The sequence below is a fragment of the Aythya fuligula genome, chromosome 4 (genome assembly GCF_009819795.1).
Source record: "Aythya fuligula isolate bAytFul2 chromosome 4, bAytFul2.pri, whole genome shotgun sequence".
Classification (NCBI taxonomy): Eukaryota; Metazoa; Chordata; class Aves; order Anseriformes; family Anatidae; genus Aythya; species Aythya fuligula.
Window position 1 is genome coordinate 64673653 of NC_045562.1, and position 26700 is coordinate 64700352.

Genomic DNA, 26700 nt, shown 5'->3' on the forward strand with positions numbered 1-26700 from the left:
TTGAGGTCTCTTCCAAACTAGACAATTCTGTGATTCTGTGATACATGTTTACCTTACTCATTCCCTTCTTCCAGTTATCTTGATTGTCCAGTAATCCCTTGCTATGAGCAATACTCTGTACCTATTAGGTTGGCATGCCTACCTTAACTTTTTTGTTTGTCAAAGAGTTAAGTAAAAGTAATCTGCCTGTTGCTCTGGGTCAGACAACAGAGTACAGGTACAACCTCTACTGTCTGAAGCAGAAGTGAATACAGTCTGTTTAAGTCAAACTACACTCATGAATACATGGTATAGAAGCACAAAAGTCAATCTGCTGCCACTATGGCCAATATAGCAAATACATTTTGCCCCCTAACATTAACCATCTCTTTATCAAATATTCTCTCCTACTGCTGTCTAAACTCTCTTATCACAATTCTGCCAAGTGCTTTTTCACATGTACCAACAAGAAGCAGCAAGACCTGTATCTGAATCCAGCATAGAAATCCAGTTATCCCAAAATTAGCTGCATTACTATCCCAATAGTATGATGCTACTGCATCAGATACAACAAAATGTTTCCCATCCAAAAACTCAGAAACATAATCTGAATTTCTCGCTTCATCAGCAGTCCTAAAACATCCTCAAACATCCTGAGAAATTGAACAGGCTACTATAAACTATGCAGTGTTTCAGGAGTTAAATCAAAGATTCAATCACAAGCTCTAAAAAACTTACTTCTCAGTATGTATTCTTATCACTAAGTATTCCACAACAGGAATACTCTGATGCTTGAAAAAACAGTCTGCACAGCTGTGGCTGAATACAACAGTTGATCATACAGGAGTAGAAGTAGAAAGATACTAAAAAGTTACTCCATCTCATATACCTTTGATGTCCATACTGTATCAAGACACATCTTAGCAGTTATGATCATAGGACTCTGTTTTCCATCTCTTTGCAGGTATATTGCTAGAATTTAAAGCATCTTTGAAGGCCAAGCACTTTGGAAGACTGCATAAAAATATTTTCATACAAAGAGTAAATGAAATAAAATGTTAATCAGACTACAAAATTTATAGCTTTCACAAGCAATTTCTTTAAACTTTCTGTCTCAGTATCCTCATCCACAAAACAGCAGACAAATCCATCCACCTACCAGCCTTTTATCCTTTTGTGAAGACAAACTGATCAATATATATAAATTATTTGAAAATAAAAGCCTCTGCATAAATGCTAAGAATTGTTTACCACCAACACATACACAAAACTTCTGTTCTAATTGTATCAATACCCCCATAGCAAGTCTTTTATTTTCAAGGATTTACACACACTTGGGGATTAAAAATTCATTTGGGGCTGATATTTCAGTCACTAAGCTCTTAACCATGGGAAATGACTTAATAAAAACTCATGTTGACCTCATGAACTGTAATAAACATAATTATTTTTTTAAGTTGTCAGAAATATTTCTCTTGGCAATCCATACTTTATAAAACGGTTTTTAACACAACAAAAGCAAAGACATATAAGTATTCTGGAGTGTTATCATATACAGACACACAGAGACTGCTGTGCTTGTTCTGACTCACTGCTCTGCTTTAGAAGAAAGGAAGAAAACACACAGTAGGCACCTACAGAAGTGTCCACGACAGACACAAGACTGGAGGGTGAAGCTACAGTGAGAAGGATGCTGTCAGAAACCATGGTGCTACTCCACACAGGTGTGCTGGCAAAAAAATTTCCCACTCTGTTCTCTTCTATGAAATGAAAGAAGTGCAGTTGCTTGGATATCAACGGCAGATACTGCTGTGCTTTGAAAGACCACATATAAATTGGTCCAAAACCCAATCTTATTAAAGTAGGCACCATTGAGCTCACTTAATCTAGACAGCTGAAAGACAGAAAAGGACTATCTCCTCAATTTGCTTCCAATTTCACAGTATCTACAATCCTAAAGGGTAAAGACAACTGTCATTTGACACTGCAAAGGCACAAAAAACATTTGGTTTTTGTTTTTAAGAACATCAGTAGTTATTTGATTTAATGATTTTTATTTTTTTTTCCCCTGTGACTGAAACAGAGTATGGGCCAAGCTCCATAGATAAACAAGCTTATGAAGGAAGAAACATGGAAGACTGCTATGGACAGAAAGAACACCCCTTCATGTTGGAGTTTTCTTTCAGAAATTTGTCCCCAGCAGAACAATTTCCCCTTATCATCTAATATCATATTTTCATACATATATGAAATAGTCTTCTAATTCCTTTCTAAATACAAAACAAACAAACAAAACAGCAGAAATCACAAAAGGAAGACAATATTCTGAGCTGGCCTCATAACCTATCTCTTGTCTTAGTGGTCCCTTTATGTTCTGCAAAATGCAGAGAATCACTTTTCTTGGTTCCCTTTATTCTGCTCCTCCTGCAAGTCATCCCACTGCAGTGCAGGGGCAGCCTCACAGGTGACTGGAATGATCCCACAACACAGCTTTCAGGACGATGCCAGTGCTTGATACCACAACAACTGCACTAACCCCAAAACACAACTCACATGAAGCAGCTGAGCCTAACCCCCAAACTGTGCACATCTCAGACATAAGGGTTTTGTGAAGAAGGATGATGGAGATCAGGGGACACTGACACAGTAAGGACAGATCTTTCAGAAAAAAAAATAAATGTGGGGTAGCTCAGCATGAAATATCTTCAGGAAATAATGGTATAAATTATGCCAGTCAGGTGGATAGTTATTTGGTCAGCATCACTTTCCTGTTTACTTGTCATTAACCAACTCCAGGACTGCTATTTTTCACATAGAATTTCCTGAATTTTGCAACCTCTTAGCTTTCTTTTATCATATCTGAGCATTTTCTGTTACAAACACTGCAGGGTTTCTGATAAGTGTAAGGTATTTTTTTAAATTTGCAGAAAAATATTTTAAAATGGGTCTCTTAAGCCCCACTAATGCTATCAACACTGAGAAAAGAACCACAATAAAGGATACTGAAGCTTCTATCCGTGATTGCTAAATGCCAGAGGTTAATCCTGAGATCATCTGCTGACATGTATGTCTCACAGTCACTGTTGACAGATATTGAGTTGACATGATAGGTGTGACCATTAGCAAAGATTCTCCGGGGAGTGACTTCTACCATCAGATCCATAGGTTTCAATACAGGCACCTGCCAAAAAAACAAATCAGAGGAAGAGTATGATTTTAATTTTAATTTTAATTTTTTTTGCTAGCATGATGAGAGTCTGATGGAGAGCAAACACTCAAAGATGGTGAAATTATAAAATTTCTCAGTGGTGTATGCAAATTGAATTTCTCTATGGATGAATAGCTGGGCTAGGCCATCCTCGCCAAGGGGGAAGAACAGACACAAGAGCCATGGAGAACTAGGCAGAGTGACAGAAAGCTTGGACCATTGGAAGAGAGGCATTGGCAGCTGCCACAGTGCAGGCCAGTCTCACAGCAAGAGCTAGTGTCCCACATATGCAGGAGGTTGTGGCTCTAGCAAGCAAACAATGAATTCCTAGTATTTGATTTTCCTAAAGACTTTGCTGTTTTCTGTAAATCACTTACAGTATTTCTTTTGATATCTCTATCTCATAAAAGAAAAAAAAAAAGACAAGGGACAAAAAAGGTTATAATCTCTGCGAAACATAATCAATGAAATCTTACAAAACAAAGATCATTGCGCCCTTGTTATTTCCCTGTGTGTAACTTCACTGTCATGCTTCAATATCTAGACAATGCCAATCTATTCCATGTTGGTAAAACATTAAACACAGACAGGCTGCGAAGCTCAATTAGGACTATTTAATGTGGTTGAATATGCATCAGAAAAAATCTATCGTACATCAGTCCACAAGATCATTTAAAGAGGAACACAGAAGAGTTAAAGCTTTGAGTTTAACTTGCTGCTAAAGGAACAAAACAATGGTTCTCCGAAATCTCAGGTTATAAGCAATCCTAAACATTTTTGTTTGCTTAATCACACAGAATAGGTATTTCATTCTATTTGTATTCCATTCATGTAGATCTTCTGACTTTGGAGGTTTTTCTTCACAATAGATAATATTGGTTTGGTTTGGAAGTGGGAGCTGACTGTTTTTAACATGGATGAAATAGCAGCATTTATACAACATAGCCTTCTAGTTATAACCTTTAGCTACTTCCTTTGGAAAAAGGCCTGAAGTGAATTCAGCCATTGCAGTCTGAGAGCAAAAATCTATTACAACATCATACATGCTTATATGAGCTCCATGACTGCATTCATCAGCAATGCAGAGCCTTGCATTCACTGGAGCACAAACTACTGCAAATCCCACTCTTCAGAAAGGAGATGATTCTTTTTTACTACTGTAATCAAGATGAGACTGAACTTTGCTGTACTGTCTAATTCAGTTACTCTGAATGTGGTGAGTACACTCTTTAATATTAAGCAGACTGCTTCCAGCACACGACTTTTCAGAATCCCTTGTGAAAATATGTTAAGTCATGTTGAGATAATTTTATAAAGAAAAATAAAACTGATGATAAACTGTTGAAACATTTCTGTCCTGGTCACTATATCATTAAGCAGTTGTTTCTTGAAAAACATGCAATAGATTCAAGGCAGCTAAAACTTCTATGAGAATAATCATATATATGCTTATCACTACTTATATACTTAAATCTTTTACTGACATAACTACATTCTTTGTACAGGAACAACTGGATTTTGGACAAAGACAACACCTTACCTGTAGTGATGTTACTGTAGAAAGATCTTTAAGTTTTCCTTCTTCATCTTTTAAGTTGTACCCCTCTGGTCTCTTATCTCTTTCAGTAATTTTCCATAACTTGATTGTTTTATCTTTAAAAGAAAAGACAGCTTTCTGTCAACATAGGAATTCTGAACGTGGTTACTTCCCTTTCACAAACTATTCCTTAAAGAAGCTTCTGCACCTTGTCTTAGCCAAGTCTCACACTAAAACAGTCCATGTCCCTAAATCTTGCACATCCAACCAATGTTGCTAACGGAAAAAACACTCATAAAGAAAATCCCATGCCCTCAAGTGAGTCTGAGGGTTCCATTGGCTGACAGACCCTGCAGAGCACATACATGTGTATCCAACTCAGCAGTTTGCAGGTGGAATGGACCAAAACCACTCATAGCTCACTGCTGAAGGTCAGTCTTGACAATTTGACTATGCAAGGAAATAATCCAGATACTAAAGCCAGTATTCCAAGTTGCTTCTTAAGTATATAAGAAGAGAGACCAATGATACCTGCCTGGCCTGTTGTGGGAGTGGGCCGTGATGCATTGGTACAACATCACGAGTTCCAGCAAAGAAAACATTGTGTGAAATAAAAAAAAAAAAAAAAAATGTCCTCCTAACAAGGGAAAGCAGCAGAAATAACTGATTAAAAACAAAACAAAACAAAACAAAACAAAACAAAACAAAAAAAAAAAAAAAAAGAGAGAAATGTATTGCAAGGGTAAGAGAGAAAAGTAGGTTACAAATAAAAAAAAAAATAATCTCACAGAGAATGGAACAAAACCTAAGTTCGCCCTTCCCATTTGATGATGGATATGATCATGAAGCACGATGACAGAATAAGGATGCCTCTTATTTAGCAAAGAGCTTATAAAGCCAACAATTAGAAGTTTAAAACATTTCAGATGCAGTTGCTCCTCAATTTGTAGCTGCAGATTTCCCTGATACTGTATACTCCCAATCTAGCCAGCCATTCACCCAACCTGCCAACCCTAGGCAGAAAAATAAATGCCAAATCTTCCCCTGAAAAAATAAAAAAAAAAAAACATTAAGAAAAAAAAAAAAAAAAGACCTTTTATCAGTTGTTTCACTCATCTATTCATGGAGCAGCCAAAGGCTTTTCAAAGCTTCTGCACTTCAGATGCCACCACAGACTTTGCTCCATTCCTCCATTTGCTCCATTTCCTCCATTCCTGCATCATTTGTCATTTTGTCCCCTTTCCTTCCTTCACGTGTTTCACCAAAATACCTTCCCCAGTGTGGGTGATCCAAATACATCTTTTAAATGCTAGTACAAATTATTTTAAATGCAGTATATATGAATACACAAATCACTTCTCATTTCTATAGCAATTTCAACTTCAACTTTGACCATTTTTTATTTTAAAAATCAATCAATTGCTCCACTGTTCTGAGTGTTTTTACCATTAGATATCTCCCAAAGATATTGATATGCTAATTTTCAAGCAACAAAATAGTACAGTTGATCAATCTACAGAACAAGAGGCTATCTCAATTTGCAGCTGAAGAGCTCCGTTTAAATGTTCAACACATTTGTATCTGTCACATTGATTACTAAAAATATATATAGGCTACATCATATACTTCTATTACATTACATATTTCTATTTAGTGCTTTTCTGCTTATCTAGTCTAATGTTTATAAATTCAGCATTTATAAAATAAATAAGAAAAATGCAAAGTGTATTTTCCATTGTTGGACTTGACTGTTATTGATAAACCCATCCCTTTCCCAAGGGAAAACTGGCTTTTAGTGGTTATGGATATCATGTGTTGGTTTTCTTCTCTTTCATCTGCCTTCTGGACTTCAAAAACTCCCTAGAAATTTTAAGCATGCTTATGTTTTGCAAAATATAGAAATATCTTTGTGAGGTTCAGTATTCCTTCTGTCTCTAGGGTGCTGTGAAGTTTAAATTAATTAATGTCTGGTAAGAAGTCTGAAATCCTCAGATGAAAGGATCTGTATGGGTCACATGCTGATCTACCCAAGGAACCAATACTTTCCGGTACAAAAGATACCAATGAATCTTAATAATTTACTATTACACTACAAAATTAGTTCAGTTTACAATGCAAAGCAGGAATTTGCTAACTGTGAGCACTGCAAATCCACAGTGGCATTTGAAAGCCTTGGTGGCTTCCCTCTGCCTCCATTAATTAAGAAGCTGCAGTCAAAGCTTAGCTGATAACTTATTGGTAACATGTGAACTAGAAAGGAACCAAGATCCCCTCTGATAGAGAGGTAACGTGCAGGAATGGACAAAAGATCTCCTTAGAAGGATGGAGACATATTTGTGCAGGTGCAGACCTGTCTTGTTCTGTTAAAGTTTTATAGGATGCTGCTTCACAGTTCTCATTTTTTTCTGACCAAAACTGTGCTTAAGATCCTAAACTAGAAGAACACTATGACTTCAAAAGCTGCATTAAAATACTAGGCCTAGAAATAGGTAAATATAAGGCAGTACTCAAGGTGTTTCTACAAGTGGCCCAGTGAGAGCATGTATAGCACAAAATGCCTTTGTTCTCTACAAGTTAGGGAAAATTCTATTATCCCCTATTATAGGTATGAAATTGATATGCGCTGTAAATAAATTCTCACAGAAAGAGATTGAGACAGCAAGGCGTTTAACAAGGGCCTTCTGTATCCTAAAGCTAAAACTATTTTCACGATTGTGCCATGAGATTAAACTTCAGACTTCCGCCTTACTATGCCTGGACACTAGGAATCTTCCTTGACAAAGAAAAACATTTGTAATCCAAAGCCAACTTCCACAGGCTATGCCCATGGCACCACTTCTGTACTCCTCACCATAAAGAGGTCAGCCAGGATGCTCCAGAATTAGGAAGAAGGGAAAATAGAGGGCAAAGCATTTTGCTGGATCTTAGGCTGGCAGCCGGATTGCAACAGTGATTATTCCTTCCGTTCTCCCCTCCCACCTTAATATTGATCAGAAATTTGATATAAAGGTCTACTAGACAAACTGTAAATGTAGCATATCTGAGGACTATGGTGTATGGCTCAGCATTTCCAAAAACAAGCTTTAAAATGAAAATGTAGAGCTTTAGTTTTAATAATCTGCTCTTGTATCAAGAACTCGAAAGAAGAATTTCTTAAAGTTATCTGAAGTGGAGGGATATTTCAAAGAAGGGAAAAGTGCAGAAGTAAACTCCCAAACTCCATAATTAGCTGAATTAAATTATCACAAATCAGCTAGCTATAACAGACACCTTGTCTTTGAAATATTGCAGCAGTGCCCCCCAAAAAGTTAAAGGCAACTTTAAGGAAACATAAAATGATACATTATCTACTGTGAATTAACGTAAATACTATTTAGTGCTATAAATTTTAACTAGAAGTAATCATTTTGCTCTAAAACATTAACTCCCAAAGGTGAGATTACACTATATTTCTATTGGCAATTTCCAGTTATGCTTAGACATTAAAAAAAAAAAAAATCATTTCTGATTACAATGTGATTTAAAGATTTAAAGATAAGATTTAAAATTGGATATTTTTGTCTCATGCATCACCAGCAGTAATAACAGTTGTGGGTGTTCAAATCTTTCCTAAATGATACCTGTGCACATTAGGATCCATTCAGGTTCTTCCCCCTGTAATATCTGCATAACCCCTCTTAGCAGTAATACTGCATTTCTTAATCAATAGGCCTTAAGTATGTGAAAAGATGAGTCGGTATCAATATCTTATTATTATTCCTACTGTCTTCCAAAGACTGTGTAACTTTAGAACTTAAATAAACCATTCTGATGATAATGAATGAAAAAGAAATTCATTTCTCTCACCTGCATTCATTTACACATCTACAAAGAATAAAAGTTATGACAAATATAGCAGACAAAATTCTAAATCCCCAGTGAAACACAGCTGCTGAGTAAGGGGATGCCTTTGTTACAGAATTAATTTCAGGATAGCACTACACACAAAGAGCAGAAACGGATAGCACTCTAAATGTCTATACATAGTCAAAAGGAAAAAAAATGTGACTATGAATAAAATGAATAAATAAGAGATATCAGAGTCAGCATGACAGTCTCAGTAAACTCTGAAACAGGAAATTACTAAAACAGTAGATTAAAATGAACACAGAATGTAAATATATACAGTCAGCTCTAAAATATACAAGAACAAAAGGCCAGTATGTCTTACATACTCTCTTCTATCTTACCATTTGTTGATAAAAGTGAGTGAGCTGCATTTTGCTGTGGTAACCACTTGATCTTGTTTATTTTTTCTTCTATCTCCAAGCTCTTCAAATAATCAAATTCAGGTTCATGGCTCTGGAAAGTGCTGTAAACATTGTACTCCCCCTGATTGTAAGGCTCATTTTTACTCTATAGAGAATAAGAACAACAAAAACATGTGTTTTATAATGACAATATATTATCTCCAGCTCTTGGGGAAGATGTATAAGCAGCCTTATAAATATAAAAGTATTGAAAGTATAATTTAATTTCTCATTTAAAACAAGATTGACAGATTTGTTTCTACAGGAATGAAATTTCCCGTAAGTACTGAAGCAACATTTAATAAAAGACAGAATTTTTGAAGAAATGTCAATTATTCCATAAAGCTTTGTACAAAAGATACTGCAGATGGACTGAATTTAAAACCGAAGCAGAAAAGGTAACACAGGACAAACATTGTTTTAAATGGCACAGTTCCATCAAACAGACAAAAGTGATTAAAACAATATTTAAGTAAAAGAAAAATCACCATCTTTCTTCCTAGCTTAGAATTTTGGAGCTAGGAAGCATTCTTGTTTGGGGCAGGAAAAAGAGCAAACTTCTGAAGAAAAGACCCTTACCCTCTTTCACTTCCTCACCAAAGAGATGATATTCTGTTTACTCAGTCTTGAAATTATAAACAGACTTTTCAGATAGATTGATTTAAAATATTAAAAATTAAAATGAGTTTTAACAAGCTGTTAACTCACATACCTCAGGTTCCCTTTGGAATATAACAACCCGACCCCCCTTGTCACCAGTAGCCAGCAGTTCTCCAGTGTGGTTGAACTCAACTGTAGAAATAATATCAGCTGGAAGGGAAAAAAAGAAAGAAAAAGGCAAATTTCAGAGTGCTGCTAAAACACAAAGCCATTAGAAATATCATGCGCCCCACAAAAATGCAACAAATGAAAGATTTGGAGGGATACAGATGACTTCACCAGCAAGGCACTAATGCAAACAGGCTGCATGCCGCTAGAACCTGAGGTTGCCACACAATGAAACAAGTGCAAACATAACGAGGCAAACTTGTGTTTCCAGCACATCTGTAGTTTGGAGTGGAGGAGATATCTGGAGAGGATATGACTGAGGAAGAGCAAACTCAGACTGCTACAAAGCTTTTTTCACTACCGGAGATAGCAGACAGCACTGGCTTCCTGCTATTTTCACCAACTTCAAAGCTCATTCCTGTTGCTTGTGTTATTTATTCTTCACCCTTTCTGAAGGTTTTATTAAAACCCTGAGCACTGGTTTCCTCTACCATGTATCTGAGCCAAAAGTGCAAAAGCAAAGCACACATGGCTTGTCCTGCCACAGAGGAACTGCTCACTATGCCATGCTGCCAACAACACATCCAAATCCGAGTTTTCAGTAAATCATTTCAGCACCATAAAAAATGTGTCATCAGAAGATAAAAAGATTGCAGTCTATTCATTTTCTAATTTTCAACAATTCTCCTTCCCTAAGTAATTGCATCAGCTTATACAAGAAACCTCATCAAAACCTGAGGCCAATTTCGAGCACAAAATACTAAACATCAGCATGAGAAGGGAGAAAGAGACGACAGGAGCAAAAGAACTGGTTCTTCTGCTTGTATGACAGCAAATGCTAGAATCATAATCCACAGTTAATCCTACATTATTAGCATAATTTAAATTAAAATGCCTAGTGCAATAGTAAATTAAGAAGCCATCGTATATACAATCACAGACAAACGCAGGGTATTACTCAGAGACTGCATGTATGAATCCTCTATAATGATCGGTATTCACTCATCAGAAACACGGGCCACATTTTGAGAAGTGTCAGTAGTTAGCAGCTTCCCTTTAGGCATTAAAAGCTATGGTTTTCAAACGTGTTCGTCATCCATCGGTTTATACCGAGAACAATGGGGCTGCAAGTGGGCTAAGCGCTTCTGAAAACCTAGCCCCAAATGAGTTCACTAAAATTCAAAAGATTTGAAAAAACAAGTGGATGTACCATTTATTTGGTACATTTTATGAATCGAAAACATCTGCTCCTATTATTCTCTTAATAAACAAGTAGTTGAGCGTTAGAAAGCTTCTGTTGCCAGTAGCTCTCGTTAGCGACACAGCTTCCCAAAAGCCAGATTCCTACTGGAAGGTTTTTCAACAATTCACCATCTAAAGATGGAAAACCTTACACTAATAATGACAAAGACATATCTCTTTCAATCTTTTTAAGAATTCTGTATCATTAAATTCTCTTTGAGTAAGAAAAAAGTTCATCTTTTTTATTCTTTTTTACCCACACACTACATATGTAAAGAAGGGAGAGGGAATCATAAAGTATATATGTGAGTTTCATTTTTTGCTGAATAAAATGCATGGATGTGTAGTGTTTGAGAGAAATGGAACTTGACGACTTACAAAATCTGGGGCCTGAACACAAAGCTTCCCAGAGTTATTGGCCTTTGATTTATATGTGGACCTCCGCAGGCTGTACTTTCAAGTAATTGCCTCAAATGCCCTTGTCCCATTAGAGTACAGGAAAAGTAGAGAGGCTGGTGATGGTCTGGGGCTTGGGAAGGGTTGGACTGGATCTAAAAAATTGCATTTTTTAAAACATAAAATGCCTAATAAGCTTTTATGGCATGTAAATATACTCATATTCCAGTGAAAGAATATTTCTAGGTTATTTTGCTCTTGTCATGCTAAATTCATACCAATGGAAGGTGTGGGTAATCAGAGGGGAGGAATGCAATATATATAATATACGTATTTGTGTGTATGTTCAGGCATATGTAAGCATACAAGATTTTCACAACAGGTCACAAAAGAAGCAGAAAAGAGAATTGTGTGCAAAAGGAATGAATGGTATTTAAAGTTGGGTGTGCGCATACACTTGCTGTTGGTTTGGAATACCTCCACAATGGCATGGCATGGTCTGTAAGTGGTACAAAATACTACAGAAGGCATCAGCCAATGCCAATGAAATTAACAGGAGTACTTACACAGACAACAATACCAACTGAACTAGGGTTATAATAAAATATCTCAGCATTTAGTTATTATGCTGTGTTTATTAAAGTATTGTGTGCAGTTAAATGATTACTGTTTAAATAAAAGCAGCTACAGCTTAAGTATCTGTACGCAGTGGGTTGCAGTGTAGTTCTGAGATAAAAATTCTTTCCCCCTCAAGGTGTTTCTTCCAGAGGCATCCCTCTGTTCTATTAGAGAAGTGAATTCTGAACTGGAAGCTACCTATAGTTTTTAAACTAACTTGTCTTAAAAAAAAAAAAAAAAAAAAAGCAGAACCAGTATTCTGACATGCTATGCAGCTTGTTGGCAAAAAATTAGCCCTGAATTGGAAAATCACTTTTATTGATCCTGTAAATAACAGCTGAAAACAACAGCCAAAATATCTTCTCCAATCTATCAGTTCAGCAGGCAAGCATTAGTCATGCTGTTTTCATAAAGATTAGCTGGGCTGGCTCTTTCTAAGACAGAGGAGGTAGGAACAGAATCAATCCACAAAGCTATTCATCCCCCTCAGCAGAACATTCCCCTACATATTTGTCAATGCTATAGAAAAATAAGCCACTATGGTCACATCCTGCATATTCTTACATTGGAGAACGGCCCCCTGAGAGTACAGAGCAGTTAACTACCAGATTTCACCCTCTCAGGGATATATAAATGCTCCACAATGCAAGAGCTTGTGAATTTGCATGTACAGTAAGCCCTTGACAAGGGATGGCAGAGATGAAAGGCTCTGTTCAGCCTCGTTCGGCACTACACCTTCCATATCTCTGCTGGCAGTGCCACGCTAACAATTAGGATTATCAGAGAGAGAGATAATTTACCTATTAAGAACAATTATGGGTAACCTCAATAGTCAATGGGCAAATGTTTCCAACCAGATTGCAAATCTCCACTTTTATCCTGTATTAATCTTCTCGTTCTGTTCGTAAATTCCCCATTTTGTCTATGCAGAAATGCATGTAAGTTTGCATTCAAACATCACAATGCTCAACATTTTCACACTATTAAAAAGCACAGGATAGATATTCATCATGCAGATGCTGACTGCAAAAAGCAAACCAAAAACCTTCAAAAGATGAGAGAACACTCCAGGGAGGTATACACCTGATCATCTGTTCCACATCCTGCCACAGCAAATTTTTCCACCAGGTATTACAGACTTCATTCCCCAGATCACTTTTACATATTCACAGAAACACAGCACATTGGGAGGTTATTCTACAGCCTGCACCAACAGGAAGTTTTTTCTGATCTAGTCTAAAGCATTTCATTCCCTGACTCCTAGTCATCTCTGTCTTTTTGTACCTCATTAACTAATTTCTCTGCAGCTTCACAATTTACAGTCTTTAAGGGTATTTAATGGAGATGTACTGAACAGCTGCTGCTTAGCTGTATATATTCAGCTTTTTTTAATAGATCTAAGTATATCAGTGTAAGTCTATGTACATCAAGACACGTCTAGCTGTTTGTACTGCTCTCCCCTCAGCTTTATTACCACTGTTCCTGCACAGTTGCAGGCAAATAAACTCTCCAGCAGCCCCTGCTCAGATTCACTGTGGGGTGGGATGAAACTAAGATAGGAACATGCAGCCCAAATTATTTTTGGTCTTTACTTACTTTTTACTATCACTTCCTTTTCTGTGCTCACTTTCTAGTGTCTCACAGGCTCATTTTAAAGGTTATTAATAGCGTATTCCTTGGGATTTAAGTAAAAAGTAACACGGACTGGTCCAAATACCTTTACAAATAATTAGAAAACCCTTAGCTGTATAATGAATTTTTGTATCATTTAGGGGGACTCTAGCATAATGAGGACATGAGCCAAAGCCTCAATTTACTTGTCTTTATACAGTCTTCTGGACAGAAACCTCAGGTAACTCTAATAAAAGCTCAACTGTACTTTTCTGTATGCTGTGTTTAATTAATATTTTCTGCTTTTCTGGGGCCCTTCATTTGAAGGTACTGGTATACTTTATATCCATTAATTTTGCTTCAGAAAATTGGGTAGGTAATGAAATTTTCAGAACTATTTCATACAACACAGAAATGCAGACTTTTGGACAGTGATAGTAAGTTCTGAGGGCAAACAACAGCATGCAGTGGTACAGGGAAAAGATGATCAAAGAATATAATATACAGTTCAATTGCACTATGATCAAGATAGCGAAGTGAAGGATTTGGAATAGGCCAGAACAGTAGAATTAACATCAGTGTTTCTCTCCCAAAGGGCTGTGAAATCCTAATGACTAGAATAGGTCGGAACTTCTCCTTTATATCACATCCACCAGAACCAGCATCACAACACAGGGCCTGAGCTGACTGAAGCAGCATCTCTGTCAGTTTTTTGTTGTGTGTGTTCCCGGTGGCTAGAAGGCAATCTTGTAGCCTACGTTATTTCAACCAAGTTCTGACCTGGCCTAACCTTGGCTTGTGAAATCCAATAAGATCACAGCACAATCTGGCATGGCTGCAAGCAATGTTCAGTGATACTGATACAAAAGTCCCTGAGGAGCATAATCTGGAAGAAACAACAAAGAAGCTTGCAACAAAAAGGGATATAAAACAAGAGGACAAATGGTAGATAAAAGGTGAGAACTATTACAGTTTCTCATATGAGGGGAGGCCATTAGAATAAGCTGTGTTTTCAGAACTTAGTTTAAACTTAGTCCAAAAAAAAAAAAAAAAAAAAAAAAAAAATCAGATAAAAAATTGAATGGAAAGAAAGAGATTATTACCTTTTTTTTTTTTTTTTTTTTTTTTTTATTTATTTATTTTTTTTTTAATCTGAAGTTTCAAAGGTTTCCTCCAGCAGATAGAATCTTAGAATATGATGTTGTATGCAAACCTCAAATGCTTGAGGGTCAGATGGATCCTTCTTTTTCTAAAGTAGCTGGCAGAAGGCTTTTCGACAATAGTGAAGTTTCCTACTTGACACAGTAGGCTGTGTAACATGTATTCCTTCTGAATCACAGCACTGTCACACAATAACATGACATGAGAAACCACCCCTCAAAACGCAAGCAAGCACGATGAAAAATTTCATGTCACACTGTCCAGCTTGGCAGCGCTGACATAGCAGAAAGCCAACTCACTCTACTGGAAGACATTTTGTTGATGAACCACCTTACCACCTCTCCAGGTCACCAGAGCAGCATCGGACAAGCTACTGCACAGCCGGGTGGCCATTTGAGAAGGACAGATGTGAGAAAAAGAGCATGCAAATGTGCACAAGACACAGAGAGAAAAAGCATTTGCAGAGCATGAAAAAGGTAGCAAAAGAGTATACGTGAGAGAGCACATGCAAGAGCTTGAGCGTGAAAGAGCACAAGGAAATGTCACAATAGGTAAAAAAATGTCACAAAAGGTAAGAAAGTGGTCTGAAATGAAGGACCTGTCACCGCTTTGCCCTGACATTATTTGTCACCTGGCTAAATCACTCCCTTTACAATTTTTCTTTCTTATTATGGCTTTAAACCTGTATCATGATTTTGCTACAAAATGGTGCTTGCTCTGTATGGGCAATGCAAGTGCAACAGGCAGCTGATTTTGGCCAAGGAAAATTCTGAACATAGGTGGTAATAGTGTTTCAGGGATCAGCAAAACAAGGTGATCCATCAGCAGAACAAAGTCCAGAGAAGTGTGTTCGCTGCACTTTGTCATTGTTTTCCTAACTGATGCCTTGCCTGGCTTCATTTCCAGCAAGGACAAATATATCAAGGGCAGTATCCGTTTAATCCTGTCAAGCAATAAAAAGTAAGTTTATTGTCAAATATCACCTTGCTTCTTAAGTATAGTAATTTCCTTCTGATGTGAAATCCAAAACAACAGGTTTCAATGCTGAATAGTTCCTGAAGGGCAGCTTTAAACATGAACATTTCACTTGGGCACAGTAGTACAAAGTAGTAAAAAAAAATAAGGGTAGTAAAGATCTCCTAACCTCAAACCCTCACCAGCACTGAGTAAATCTTTTACTTTCACATTTTTTTTCATCCTTAATCATCCAATGTTTGAATTTTAGAAATGCTACGCATACACACCCCAGTGAGCTGCATTTGTCTTGGCTGATCATGATACCACAGCAGGATGGTGCAGAGCTTCACAGGTCTATACATCTCTATAGCTTCAAGGACCAAAGAAAGTGCATTCCCTTCCAGAGCATTTGAATGCGGGTTCAGTGCTCACTCAAAGAACAAACTTATTCAAGAAACTCCAGAAACCAAATCCAAAATTTGACTGGCAAATGAGGACAGAAAGCAGCACTGAGGAAAGGGATCTGGGGTTTTGGTCAACTGAAAGCTGAATATGAGTCAATAGTATGCCCTGGCAGCCAGGAGGGCCAACCATATCTTGGGGTGCATCAGGCACAGCATGGCCAGCCGGTCAAGGGAAGGGATTGTCCTGCTCTGCTCTGCACTGCTGTGGCCTCACCTTGAGTACTGTGTGCGGTTTGAGGCACCACACCATACAAAGGATATAAAACTATTAGAGAGAGTCCAAAGGAGGGCTACAAAGACGATGAGGGGTCTAGAGGGGAAAACGTATGAGAAATGGCTGAGGTCCCTTGGTTTGTTCAGCCCCGAGCAGAGCAGGCCAAGGGGAGGCCTCATGGCAGCCTGCAGCTCCCTCAAGAGGGAAGCAGAGGGGCAGGCGCTGAGCTCTGCTCTCTGGGGACAGCAATAGGACCCGAGGAAATAGCATGGAGCTGGGACAGGAGAGGGTCAGGCTAGGGGTTAGGGAAAGGTTCTGTACCCAGGGGGTGGTTGGGCACTGGGACAGGCTCCCCAAAGCAGTGGTCATGGCACCAAGCCTGATGGAGCTTAAGAAGCATCTGGATAACATTCTCAGACATAGGGGCTGATTTTGAGGTAGTCTTTTGAGAACCCAGGAGTTGGACTCGATGATCCTTGTGGGTCCTTTCCAACTCAGAATATTCTATGATTCTATAAGCACCTACCACCACTGTGATTTACACTATTTGTAGCCTTGAGCTTTAATACAGCTTTTTCCTCCAATATTTTTAAAGGTATTTATTTTTAGAGCTTAGAAAATGTTTTCAACAGTTTTTTAATCACATGCTAATTTCTAGTGGTATTTCTCAAATTAGAAAATCAGGAAATGACATGCAACTATTGGAGCACAGTCAATGTGAAAAAAATATTTTTTGCCTACAGCACAAATATGTAAAGCAGATTATCTGGGTTCTGTGCTCTGTGCTAAAAAAGACCACACTGAATACAAGTCACAGATTCAGATTTCAATAAAGTGACCCATGTTTTTTATTCCTAATTTAAAATCTCAAAGCCCTTATTTCAGAGGTTCTGGCACCCATCTCCCTCCCGCAGTGTAAAAGGCCTTTGGGATTAGAGAATTGACCTTATGCCTACTAAAGTAAATGGGAAGTTTCCCAGTACTTCAGTGATAAATAAGGTCAAGGAACATTTGTCAGATGCAGTGTAGCTGAAAATTAGGGCATAGTTCTTAAAATTCTGGCTACAGTTTACATACACTTCAGTTTCTTCTTGTTCAAGGTGACCTGCTTAGATCAGCAAGACTGCAATGCTTCAGTCATTAGTTCTGCAGAACCCCTAATTAATGTTACTATTTTTCTTAACGAAGTCAGTGAGTGCACTGTTTGTACCTTTATAATCTGAAATACTCAATGGACTGATAAAAAGCTTACCGTAATTCCTTTTAATACCTATTTAGGGGCTCTCAAATAGTGGCACTGCATCACCCGCAGCACGGTGCTAGAAGAACACCAGACCTCCGTGTGCTTGCACAGGCAACACTGGGCCTGACTCTGCCTCTGGCAGACACTTCTGCCATTGGGGATGTCCAAAGCAGCTAAGCCACTAAGAGGGAACCACTGATCCCTCCATCCTATTCAAACTGAACAAATTGGAAAAACCCACTAGAAAGCCTTTCATCTTTGGTAATTGTAAGCCACTCAGTAACACTGCTTATAGCTGCTATTCTTACAAGCAACACTTCAATAAACCACTGAAGATCAATCTACATTTTAGCTCAAAGATATCCACAAAAAGCTTCCAAACTGCATATCCCCCAAAAGCTTCTCCACAGTTTATACAGTGTAACATATGATAGCAATTTATTCTTCTGAGATTTCTGTAAAAAAAATAAAATAAATAAAAAAGTACATCTGGTTGTTCCTTTCTTTCTGTGTTTGCTGTCAAATGAGGCAGGCCTGACTGTGACAGCTAAGGATTCAGCAACAGGCTTAAAACCCCCTGCTTCACCAACAATAGCACAATTAAGAAATGTGCCAGTCTGCTCTTCTTACCAACTAACAGTGAAGGGCAAAAAAGAAAAAAAATTGCCACGGGCATCACATTATGTATTTACAATTTCCAGAGTGGGGTTTAAACTGGTCCTCACAGAGCAAAGCCTGCTTGAGCTGGGAGCTCCTGCTCGGCTCCATGTTATTTCACAGCGAGAAGCTGCCCAGCCTGGCTGCCAGCAAAAGACAGATTAGAAATGGTGCTGCCAAGTGCTAAAAATGCTAGGCAACCAGGTTTTACTGAGAGCACAGAAGGACCTTGAACCTAACCCCTTATTTTCAAGCAAACAAATGCCAAAAATGGAAATAGTACAAATTATTAATATATATTAATGCTAGTTTCACTGTCTGAAGTGAATAATTGTGCACAGTAAATACAGTGGTCTACAAGGAACAAACATTAAGTTCTGTTAAAAGATTATTATTAAAGACACAAAAACAAAAACATATCTAGAATTTTAAAGGAAAATGATTAATGTAAAGTGTATCCAAGGGTAATGAAAAATCGTCCAAAATTTAAAATGTGATACTGAATAACCTGATTCAATGTGAATGTTATTTCCCACATAATATGTATGAACTTCAATAGAATATTCCTGCCACCTGGTTCTCAACTCTTTTTTTTTTTTTTTTTTTCTTTTTCTTTTTTTTTTTTTTAAGGGAGCAATTAAATTCCAGAAGCAAAGCTCTCAGTAATTCTGTCACAGTGGTTCTCGTGTTCAAAGTGCTTTACTGGCATTAAAACTCCCAGCAACACGGGGAAGTCAGTAAGGAAATGTTAGCATTCCCATTTTACACAAAGGAAAAAAAAATGAAACGGATCCTTGAGAGTTTTTATCGAAGATCAGAGAAGCAGTTTTGATTATACACATACTAAGGCACAGATAATCCAGGCTATGCCTCAGCAAAACATTTCTGTTTAGCAAAGCACTTAATCACTTGTCGAGATACTTAAATGCTCCTGAATTCAGTTCTAATGATTATGCATGTTGTTAAATGAATATGCTGATGGAGAACTAACAAAGCATCACAGTAACACACACCATGGAAGAAAAAGTCCTACTGAGCAGGCTTTTGAGTGAAGCTGAGGGTATATAATCTTAAAAATCATGAAGGGCTGGAGCTAGGAGCTGGCCTAGAGCCAGAGTCCTTAAATGCAGAGTGATGACAAGGAAAGCAGGGTACACAACGGGATCTGCACAAGTAAATGAAGGAGAGCTCCAGTACGTTCTTGGGCTTTGTGTTATAATTAATACTGTTAAATCGTTAAGAGTGGGCCTTGACAGGCTTTTGGCTTGTGATAATCTGCTCTCTCCCAAACGACACTTCAGCATGCTCCAGGCATTACCACAAGCCACGGACGTTTCCCAGCAGGTAGCACGCATGCAGCCCCGACATTTTGGAGACTGGAAGTTTACCAGAATAGACACAGGCCACTTCGTGCCAGTTGTGTGCAGTACTCAGAAACACTCACTTTACTCGCAATTAGTGAATGTTACTCCTAGCAATTGGTGCTGCACATAGATGGACAACACTTACACTCCGTTGTGTCAAATTATATTAGGGTTTTCTGCTACAAGTGGCTAAGGCTGGGGGCCCCAGAGCAGAAGGGGCTCTGGAGACTGCAGAACTAGTCCAGTTTTCTCAATCTTAATGCAGGAGGATAGATGGCAGTGTTTAAATTTACTGATCAGACACACCAATTACAGGATCCAATAAACTATATCCAAACACTGTGGGCAACATACAGCTCTATCTTAAACATCGCTGGGCATCTCCTCTGTGATTCCCAGCAGTGGACCAGCAAGCTAAGGTCACAACAGGGCTTGTTGGCTGTCAGGGGAGCTTGATGCCAAGCTGTGTAGATACTCATCTAACATTAGCATCTGTTTGCTTGGCAGGCTCCAAAGGCAATTCAGCTGACAACTCTGAATTTGCCTCTGGGTCTGTCACAAGATCATATAACTGTGGGACTTCTGGGAGTGCCTAATGCTTCTTTGATGAAGATCATGCACATCATAATGCATTAGATCCTTTCTAAGCATCCTTTGAAATCAGCATTTGTGACCTCTCAGAATTATCCAGGTACTGTGGTTGGCTTAAGTGTGTAAACTAATGCCAAGCTTGAAGATCATGTATTTAGGTCCTGTGGGTTACATCAAGATCTCTTCAACAAGTTTATATAGTGATCCCAAGAACAGAAAAATCCCATTTTTTTATGTTAGTGTGGGTTACTGCTGCTGATAGAACACCGAGGCCGCTCCTAGGCTTGTGTAAAAATGAACAGGACAACTGATCTGTTTCACTACCAACCATACTGCTTTAAGGTTTGACATGAACATGGAAAGGACTAATGTTAACAATTCAGTAGCGGGTTACACAACTTTACGTAAGTCTAAAAGCTCATCTCAATAACACTCAGTTCATGAAAGACTAAAGCCCCTAGGCTGTGTTTGGATACCTATATCCAACTGAATAAATGCAATGAAGGATGGGGTTACTCAGCTCAAAATGAGCAAATTCTAAATCACCCCGGTATATCAGGACTTAGAGACACCCCAGCCCCAAAAGACTGATTTCTAGAGAGCTGCAGTGTGCAAAAACCAACAATAAATTTGCAGTCAAGTTTAAGTGCATCATATTTCTATAATTACTCATTAAAAAAATCACAAAGAACAGAAGACATTAAAAATCAATGTACCTTTCCTCAGCCTGTATCTTATAAAGAAACTTCAAACACTGTTAACAGCCTCAGGAAACAAACATCCCCATTTTGTGATGTTCCCAAAGGATACCAATTACATAACAGGACTAGATCAGCATATATTACAAATGCTGACCATGTTTAAAACAGCAACTGTATTGTTTGCTGGCCAGGCGATTTCAGATTTTTTTCTGACTCTGAGGAATGCAGCAGCATTCTGGTAATCTAGTAATTTCATAAAACAGCCTAGAAAGCTGTTTCCTGTCCAATAACCCAATACTGCAAGGAGGAACTCAGACCACTGTATTTGTAGCTGGGGAACACAGACTTCCAAGTTTCAACCTTATCCTGTTTGAAGACTAAGCGTAATCATTCCTTCTGCACCAAAAAAAAGTTAAATGCAAAATGCAGCATCTGCTAGCACAACACTGAAGTTCAACATTTAAGAACAAAGTAGGCTGGAACAACAAACATCAGCAGGTCAGATTTCTGTCTCGTATATGCTGACAGAGCTAGAGCAGTTTTCTTAGAAGCTTCCCCAGCTCTGGGGGCTTCAAAGCACACAGCGATGGCTCACAGAACTGCAGGCGCCTTCCCCGAGGCCACCTAACCTGGAGCCACATCGTTGGAGAACTGCTAATTTGCAGCCCACACAGATAACATTTAGACATCTAAGGCTCTGACAGATGTGCAGGGCTGCCCCCCACCCCCATATCCTTGAAGATGCGCCCTGCAATCATCACTGGTTGTTAAAACATGGTCCGCAGTAATTATTACTGTGCTCTCCAAGCCTTCGCTGCAATACAGCAGTGCTGCGGCACGAGGCCAAGTGAAGGCTCGACTCTATTTTAATCCCACTATAATTATAAATGATGGATATGTAGTCGAGATGCTTTTGAACGTTTCTTTGCATGAGGGGGTATTTATGCATTGCAAAAGAGCACTGCAGAGAAATATCTGAGCTAGCAGTGACTGAACTGGCATCAGAGCCGATGGAACAATGGTGGCTCTATGCAGTGCCTGCGACAGTGCTGCTGTCAGGGCGCACCACCGCGCTCAGAGCCAAGTACAAAACACACCTTTTCACCATCCTCCATTAAGCAACGTTGACATATCTATTAAATGCAGAATGAAGAGAAAAGGTGTCGACAGGTTTCTCTGAGGCAAAGCAGAGGAGAAACACGCTGATTAGTTGTTCAAAGGACCGTGGTAAGTAAAAAGTTTTTGCCTGAGTTGGAACCAGAGAGCACACACTGGAAAATTTGCCAAAGGGAGGCTGGGTTGAGAGAGCCACCACGTCCCCCAGGCTGAAAGGGGGTTGCCATTGCCATCATCAGGCCTTGCACTGCAGTGAAAAGGACAGATGCAGACCCAGACACCATTTCTTAATCTTGAAAGAAGCTGGCTCACTACAACAATACTTTTATTTCATGTTTTTATCCATAAATGATGCAATCATTATCAGCAAATAAATATATATACATATTTTTTACTTTGGAAAGCAACACATCACTGCACTTTGATAAGAACATCACTTCAGATGAAATACACACTGTTCCTATTTTAGTAGCCGTCTGTGCACTTGCACAATTGGCAGCTAATTCAAATGAGAAAGAGGTTTTGCACTACCTGAAGGGTCCAGCATGAAGCAGTACCATACTAATGAGTGTGTAAGTACCAAATGGTCTTTGCACTAAAACCAGCGAGGAGAAGTTCTGTACATATTTCCAGTACAGGTCTTCTCCAGATCACGGCTGTTGTGATTTTTTTTTTCCAAGTACAAGAGCTTAAAACATGAAAGAAAGGAGTTATATTGCTATTACTGCATTTCACAGAGAACAAAAGTGAGTAGAAACTAAATAATTTCCTTAGGATTCTGTTATTTGGAGATAATAAAAACAGTCTAGTAAATCTTGAACTGGTGCCTTAGAATACGTCAGCTCAACATATGTGTCCTTCAATTAAAGTCAACAAGAAATCATACGACCAATGTATAATGACAAGTTTTGGATGAATATTCAGACAAGGCATTCACCATATGTGAGGGAGGAATACAAATTTAATCTTTATATATATATGAAGAATATTCCTCAGGTTCATATCAGAGAGGGGGCTATTTATGTTGTTCGTGCTTAGAATGGATGCCTGAAGAAAATAGCCATGGTCTGCAAATTCTTTACCAGTGCCCCTCTTCTCAAGTGCAGATCTGTGCTCCCAGATTATTTGAGGCAAAAAGAGCTTGCAGCAAGACGTGAGGAAATACAAGGAAGGATGTTACTTTGGGATAAATAAATCTACCGGAGAGAGGAACAATTTCGGAGGGAGAATCCAGCCATCAATAAGGACCTTAGGATGACATATCTCCATGCGCTCTCACACAGGGAAGCAGAAATAGACAGTGAAGCTTCTTACCCCAATGATTTACACACATTTCAGAGCTCCTTTCAATATAAGAAATTCTTTTATCTGTTCACTTTCATCTCGCTGTTGATTCTTCCAAATACACCCTGTTTCCACTGGGAAACTGCCTGCCACAAACATCCAGCCATCAAGGAGTCACTCAGAAAGTCCCTGTTTTTGGAACATGGGCAAATGAGAATCATTATCATAAAGGCCGTATTCCGAGGAAAAAAATATATTGTTGCACCGAAGTTTCTCTTGATGAAGAGAGATGAAGGTGTCAGAGTAGAACCTGGCCAGTTGGAGCTAAAAGCACCCTGCAAACTTCAGAAATTGAGCATCAAACTGCATGATCTTATAAAACCTTATTAAAAGTGTTGCTATTATTATTGATAAAGGAAAACAAGATATTACAAACTATGAACCACACTGAAAAATGCCGTATTTGTCTTAAATATCTTTGAGCACCATGATTTACTAGCCAGCTGGTCAAGTAATAAATGAAAGAGGCCAGCAAAACTACAGAAAGCTAAGAGAAACTGTCTTGCGCTAATTAGAAACAACGTGCAGTCTGATGACACTTTATAGACTTCAATTATCATACTCGGCAGGAAGGAGCTTTCAAACATCTGTATGATGATTATTCTCCACTGGGATGTCATTTACAGTGCAAAGTATTAAAAACGGGGCCAAAAAATCAATTATAATCTTGGTAAATGAGCATATTCTTGATCTATGGGATTTGAACTTCTGTATGAAAATTGGCTTAAAAAAAGAGAGACAGGAACTGATTCAACATCAACAACAACAAAAAAGGCAGCAAAACCCCCTCACATTTGATTTGCACAAAATTAAACCTAACGATCATTAAAATAATAATTTGTATATGAAGTGTGAGAACAAAATAATATTAGAAGTGATGCCTAATGAAGCAGTGACTACCACAAGCAAGGTTCAAGCAGAGTTTTTCTTTATTGAAGCTTTTAGGTTAATATCCAGAAATACTTTCCATTAATCGGTATTACTTGGATGAGGAAAGATAATGCACACACTAGGCAGGAATGCAAAATCAGATCGTTTATTGTTTCTAAATTGTTCTAAACAAATATTTTCATATTTACATAGCAAAACACAAATATGCAAAAGTAATAGGGAAAGAAAAAATCATGCAATAGCCAATAAGAATGGCATTTCAATTGGTTGGTATTTAACATATTAGTGCAGAAAATAAAATATTTTACTCTATAATCAAGAGAAACCAGTACAATGTGGAAAAGCATAAATTACCAGAGAAAATATAAATACAAAACAAACAAACAAAAAAAAACCAACCAGTTTCAGATGAAATAAAAAGGGTTGTTTGAATGGACTGAAGGTTTTCTTTTCTTATCTACTGATTTTCAGACTATAGGTGTTTTATCTCAGAGGATATGCTTTGTAGGTATGAGAGAACAATGCTGAGTTTTAAGAGTAAATGGGAACAGCAATGGTCAAGCATGGAAAACTGCTAGAGAACATGCCAGGCATTTCATCAGAATCCTTAATCTTGGGAAAATATCTGACAGTGTTAACCAGACTTTGCAGACAGCCGATATGACCAAGCACCATGAGTATTTTCATAGACATTGAGACAGATACAATTTTTCCTCTTGGAGGCAAAACTTACTTGCCTTTGTAAGGACAGGTTAATGAACTAGGAATATGCTGCTGTACTTTTAGAATATAACATAGAATATAACAAACATAAAATATAACATAAAACATAGCAAACTAACATAGACTGCAGAAACTTGCTTGCTGAGTAATGCAAAAGACATACTTTTCTTGTGGTCTAGAGGTTGTCTTCTGGTAATTAAGGAGGACAACCTAACATGTTGGTTTTGACCTTTAAAGCTCCGAGCAATCTGAAAATCCAACCAAGAGACCACACTTTCTGTGCACTTTCCCTCCCTTTCTTCTCCCATTTTGCTTTTCTAGTGATCAGAGAGAAGCTGTCAGTCCATTTGGTCAGACAGGACCTGGACCTATTAAATTCCCATTTAAACTTTACTGCTCATTTCTCCTGTTGGGAACCTGGGGAGAAAACTAAGGAAGAGGTATTTTATGAAGCTACCACTATTTTGTAGTAGGCTACTATGCAGATGACCAATTTTAGAATGATAGCATGATTTCTATGGTTAAGAAATGGAAGGCCATCCAGACCATAGGATGAGATCTCAGCCAGCTGTGTCTAATCAAAGGTGGAGGATGCTTTCACAGTCCCTGGTCCCTTCATTGCTGTGGAACATCACAGCTGTCACTGCACAGTGAATTTAATATGATGTACTCCACAGCATTAAAATAGAAGTCTGAATTTCACACAAAAATTCAAGATAACTAGGGTAATGCAGGATGTCTGCAGCTGAATTTCTGCAGCACAGCAGTCTCAGATGCTATTCTGAGCAGTTGTAACTGCTTAAATAAGTAGAATCAGCAAGTGGCCACATTCCCTATTGTTGGAAATAACAAAGCTGGAACACCTCTAACAGGCTACCTAGGGATTACCTCAGCTAAATACAGCTTTGTTACCAAGAAAGAAAAGGATTTTTTTCAGCCTGACAGCACCATAAAAACTTTTGTTCATGCTGAATGGCACATGAGCAGAGATTGGCGTTTATAATTTTCTGCTGGTTAAAGACTCATTGTTGGTCCCATTGAACTAAATGAGGCAAAACTGCCATTGATTTCAGGCAGATTGTCAGCAGACCTTAAAGACGTTAACTATCAGCACTTATTAATATGGAATTATCAGCATAAAACATATTGACTGCTTGATCTAAATACTTTATCTTCATTCATCACAACACTTCCTCCAAATGAACAAAGACAGAAAACTAAACCCCGACCAAAGGTCATGCTGAACTTACAGATTGCAATGACTGCCGATACCCATTACCGTCAGCAGCAGCATAATGTGTATTGCACCCGATCAAACCAGTGGACATAATACCAAGCAGAAAATACACAGTAACCCCCCTCTGTTGCCTCAGCTAGAAGTGTCCTCCAGCCTTCCACATAAAACATGAAAAACCCATAAAAATGAATTCCCACTACTGGCTGCTTATTTGCAGAATGCCTTTAAAAATAAAAGCCAGCATCAACTTGACTATAAATGCCACAACTCTAGTAAAAAGCTCTTAAACTTCATTAGTATTCTTTTTTAACTTAAGAGAAATAATTAATGTACTATAAAGGAGAAAAAGAGTGGTAAAAATCCTAAATTTAATTATATGAATGGTATTC

The 26700-nt window shown here is 38.2% G+C and overlaps 1 protein-coding gene across 4 annotated transcripts in view; it reads right to left on the reverse strand.

The window, feature by feature from the left end:
* Positions 1-26700, reverse strand: part of PPP2R2C (protein phosphatase 2 regulatory subunit Bgamma) — a 132269-nt gene that overhangs the window by 44329 nt on the left and 61240 nt on the right. For all 4 annotated transcript variants that reach the window (XM_032186021.1, XM_032186022.1, XM_032186025.1 and 1 more), the window contains 4 exons: positions 9726-9823; positions 8954-9119; positions 4728-4840; positions 2983-3160 (listed from right to left, as the gene is read on the reverse strand). In XM_032186021.1, the coding sequence (XP_032041912.1) occupies positions 2983-3160; positions 4728-4840; positions 8954-9119; positions 9726-9823 (555 nt within the window). The remainder of the gene's footprint in view (positions 1-2982; positions 3161-4727; positions 4841-8953; positions 9120-9725; positions 9824-26700) is intronic.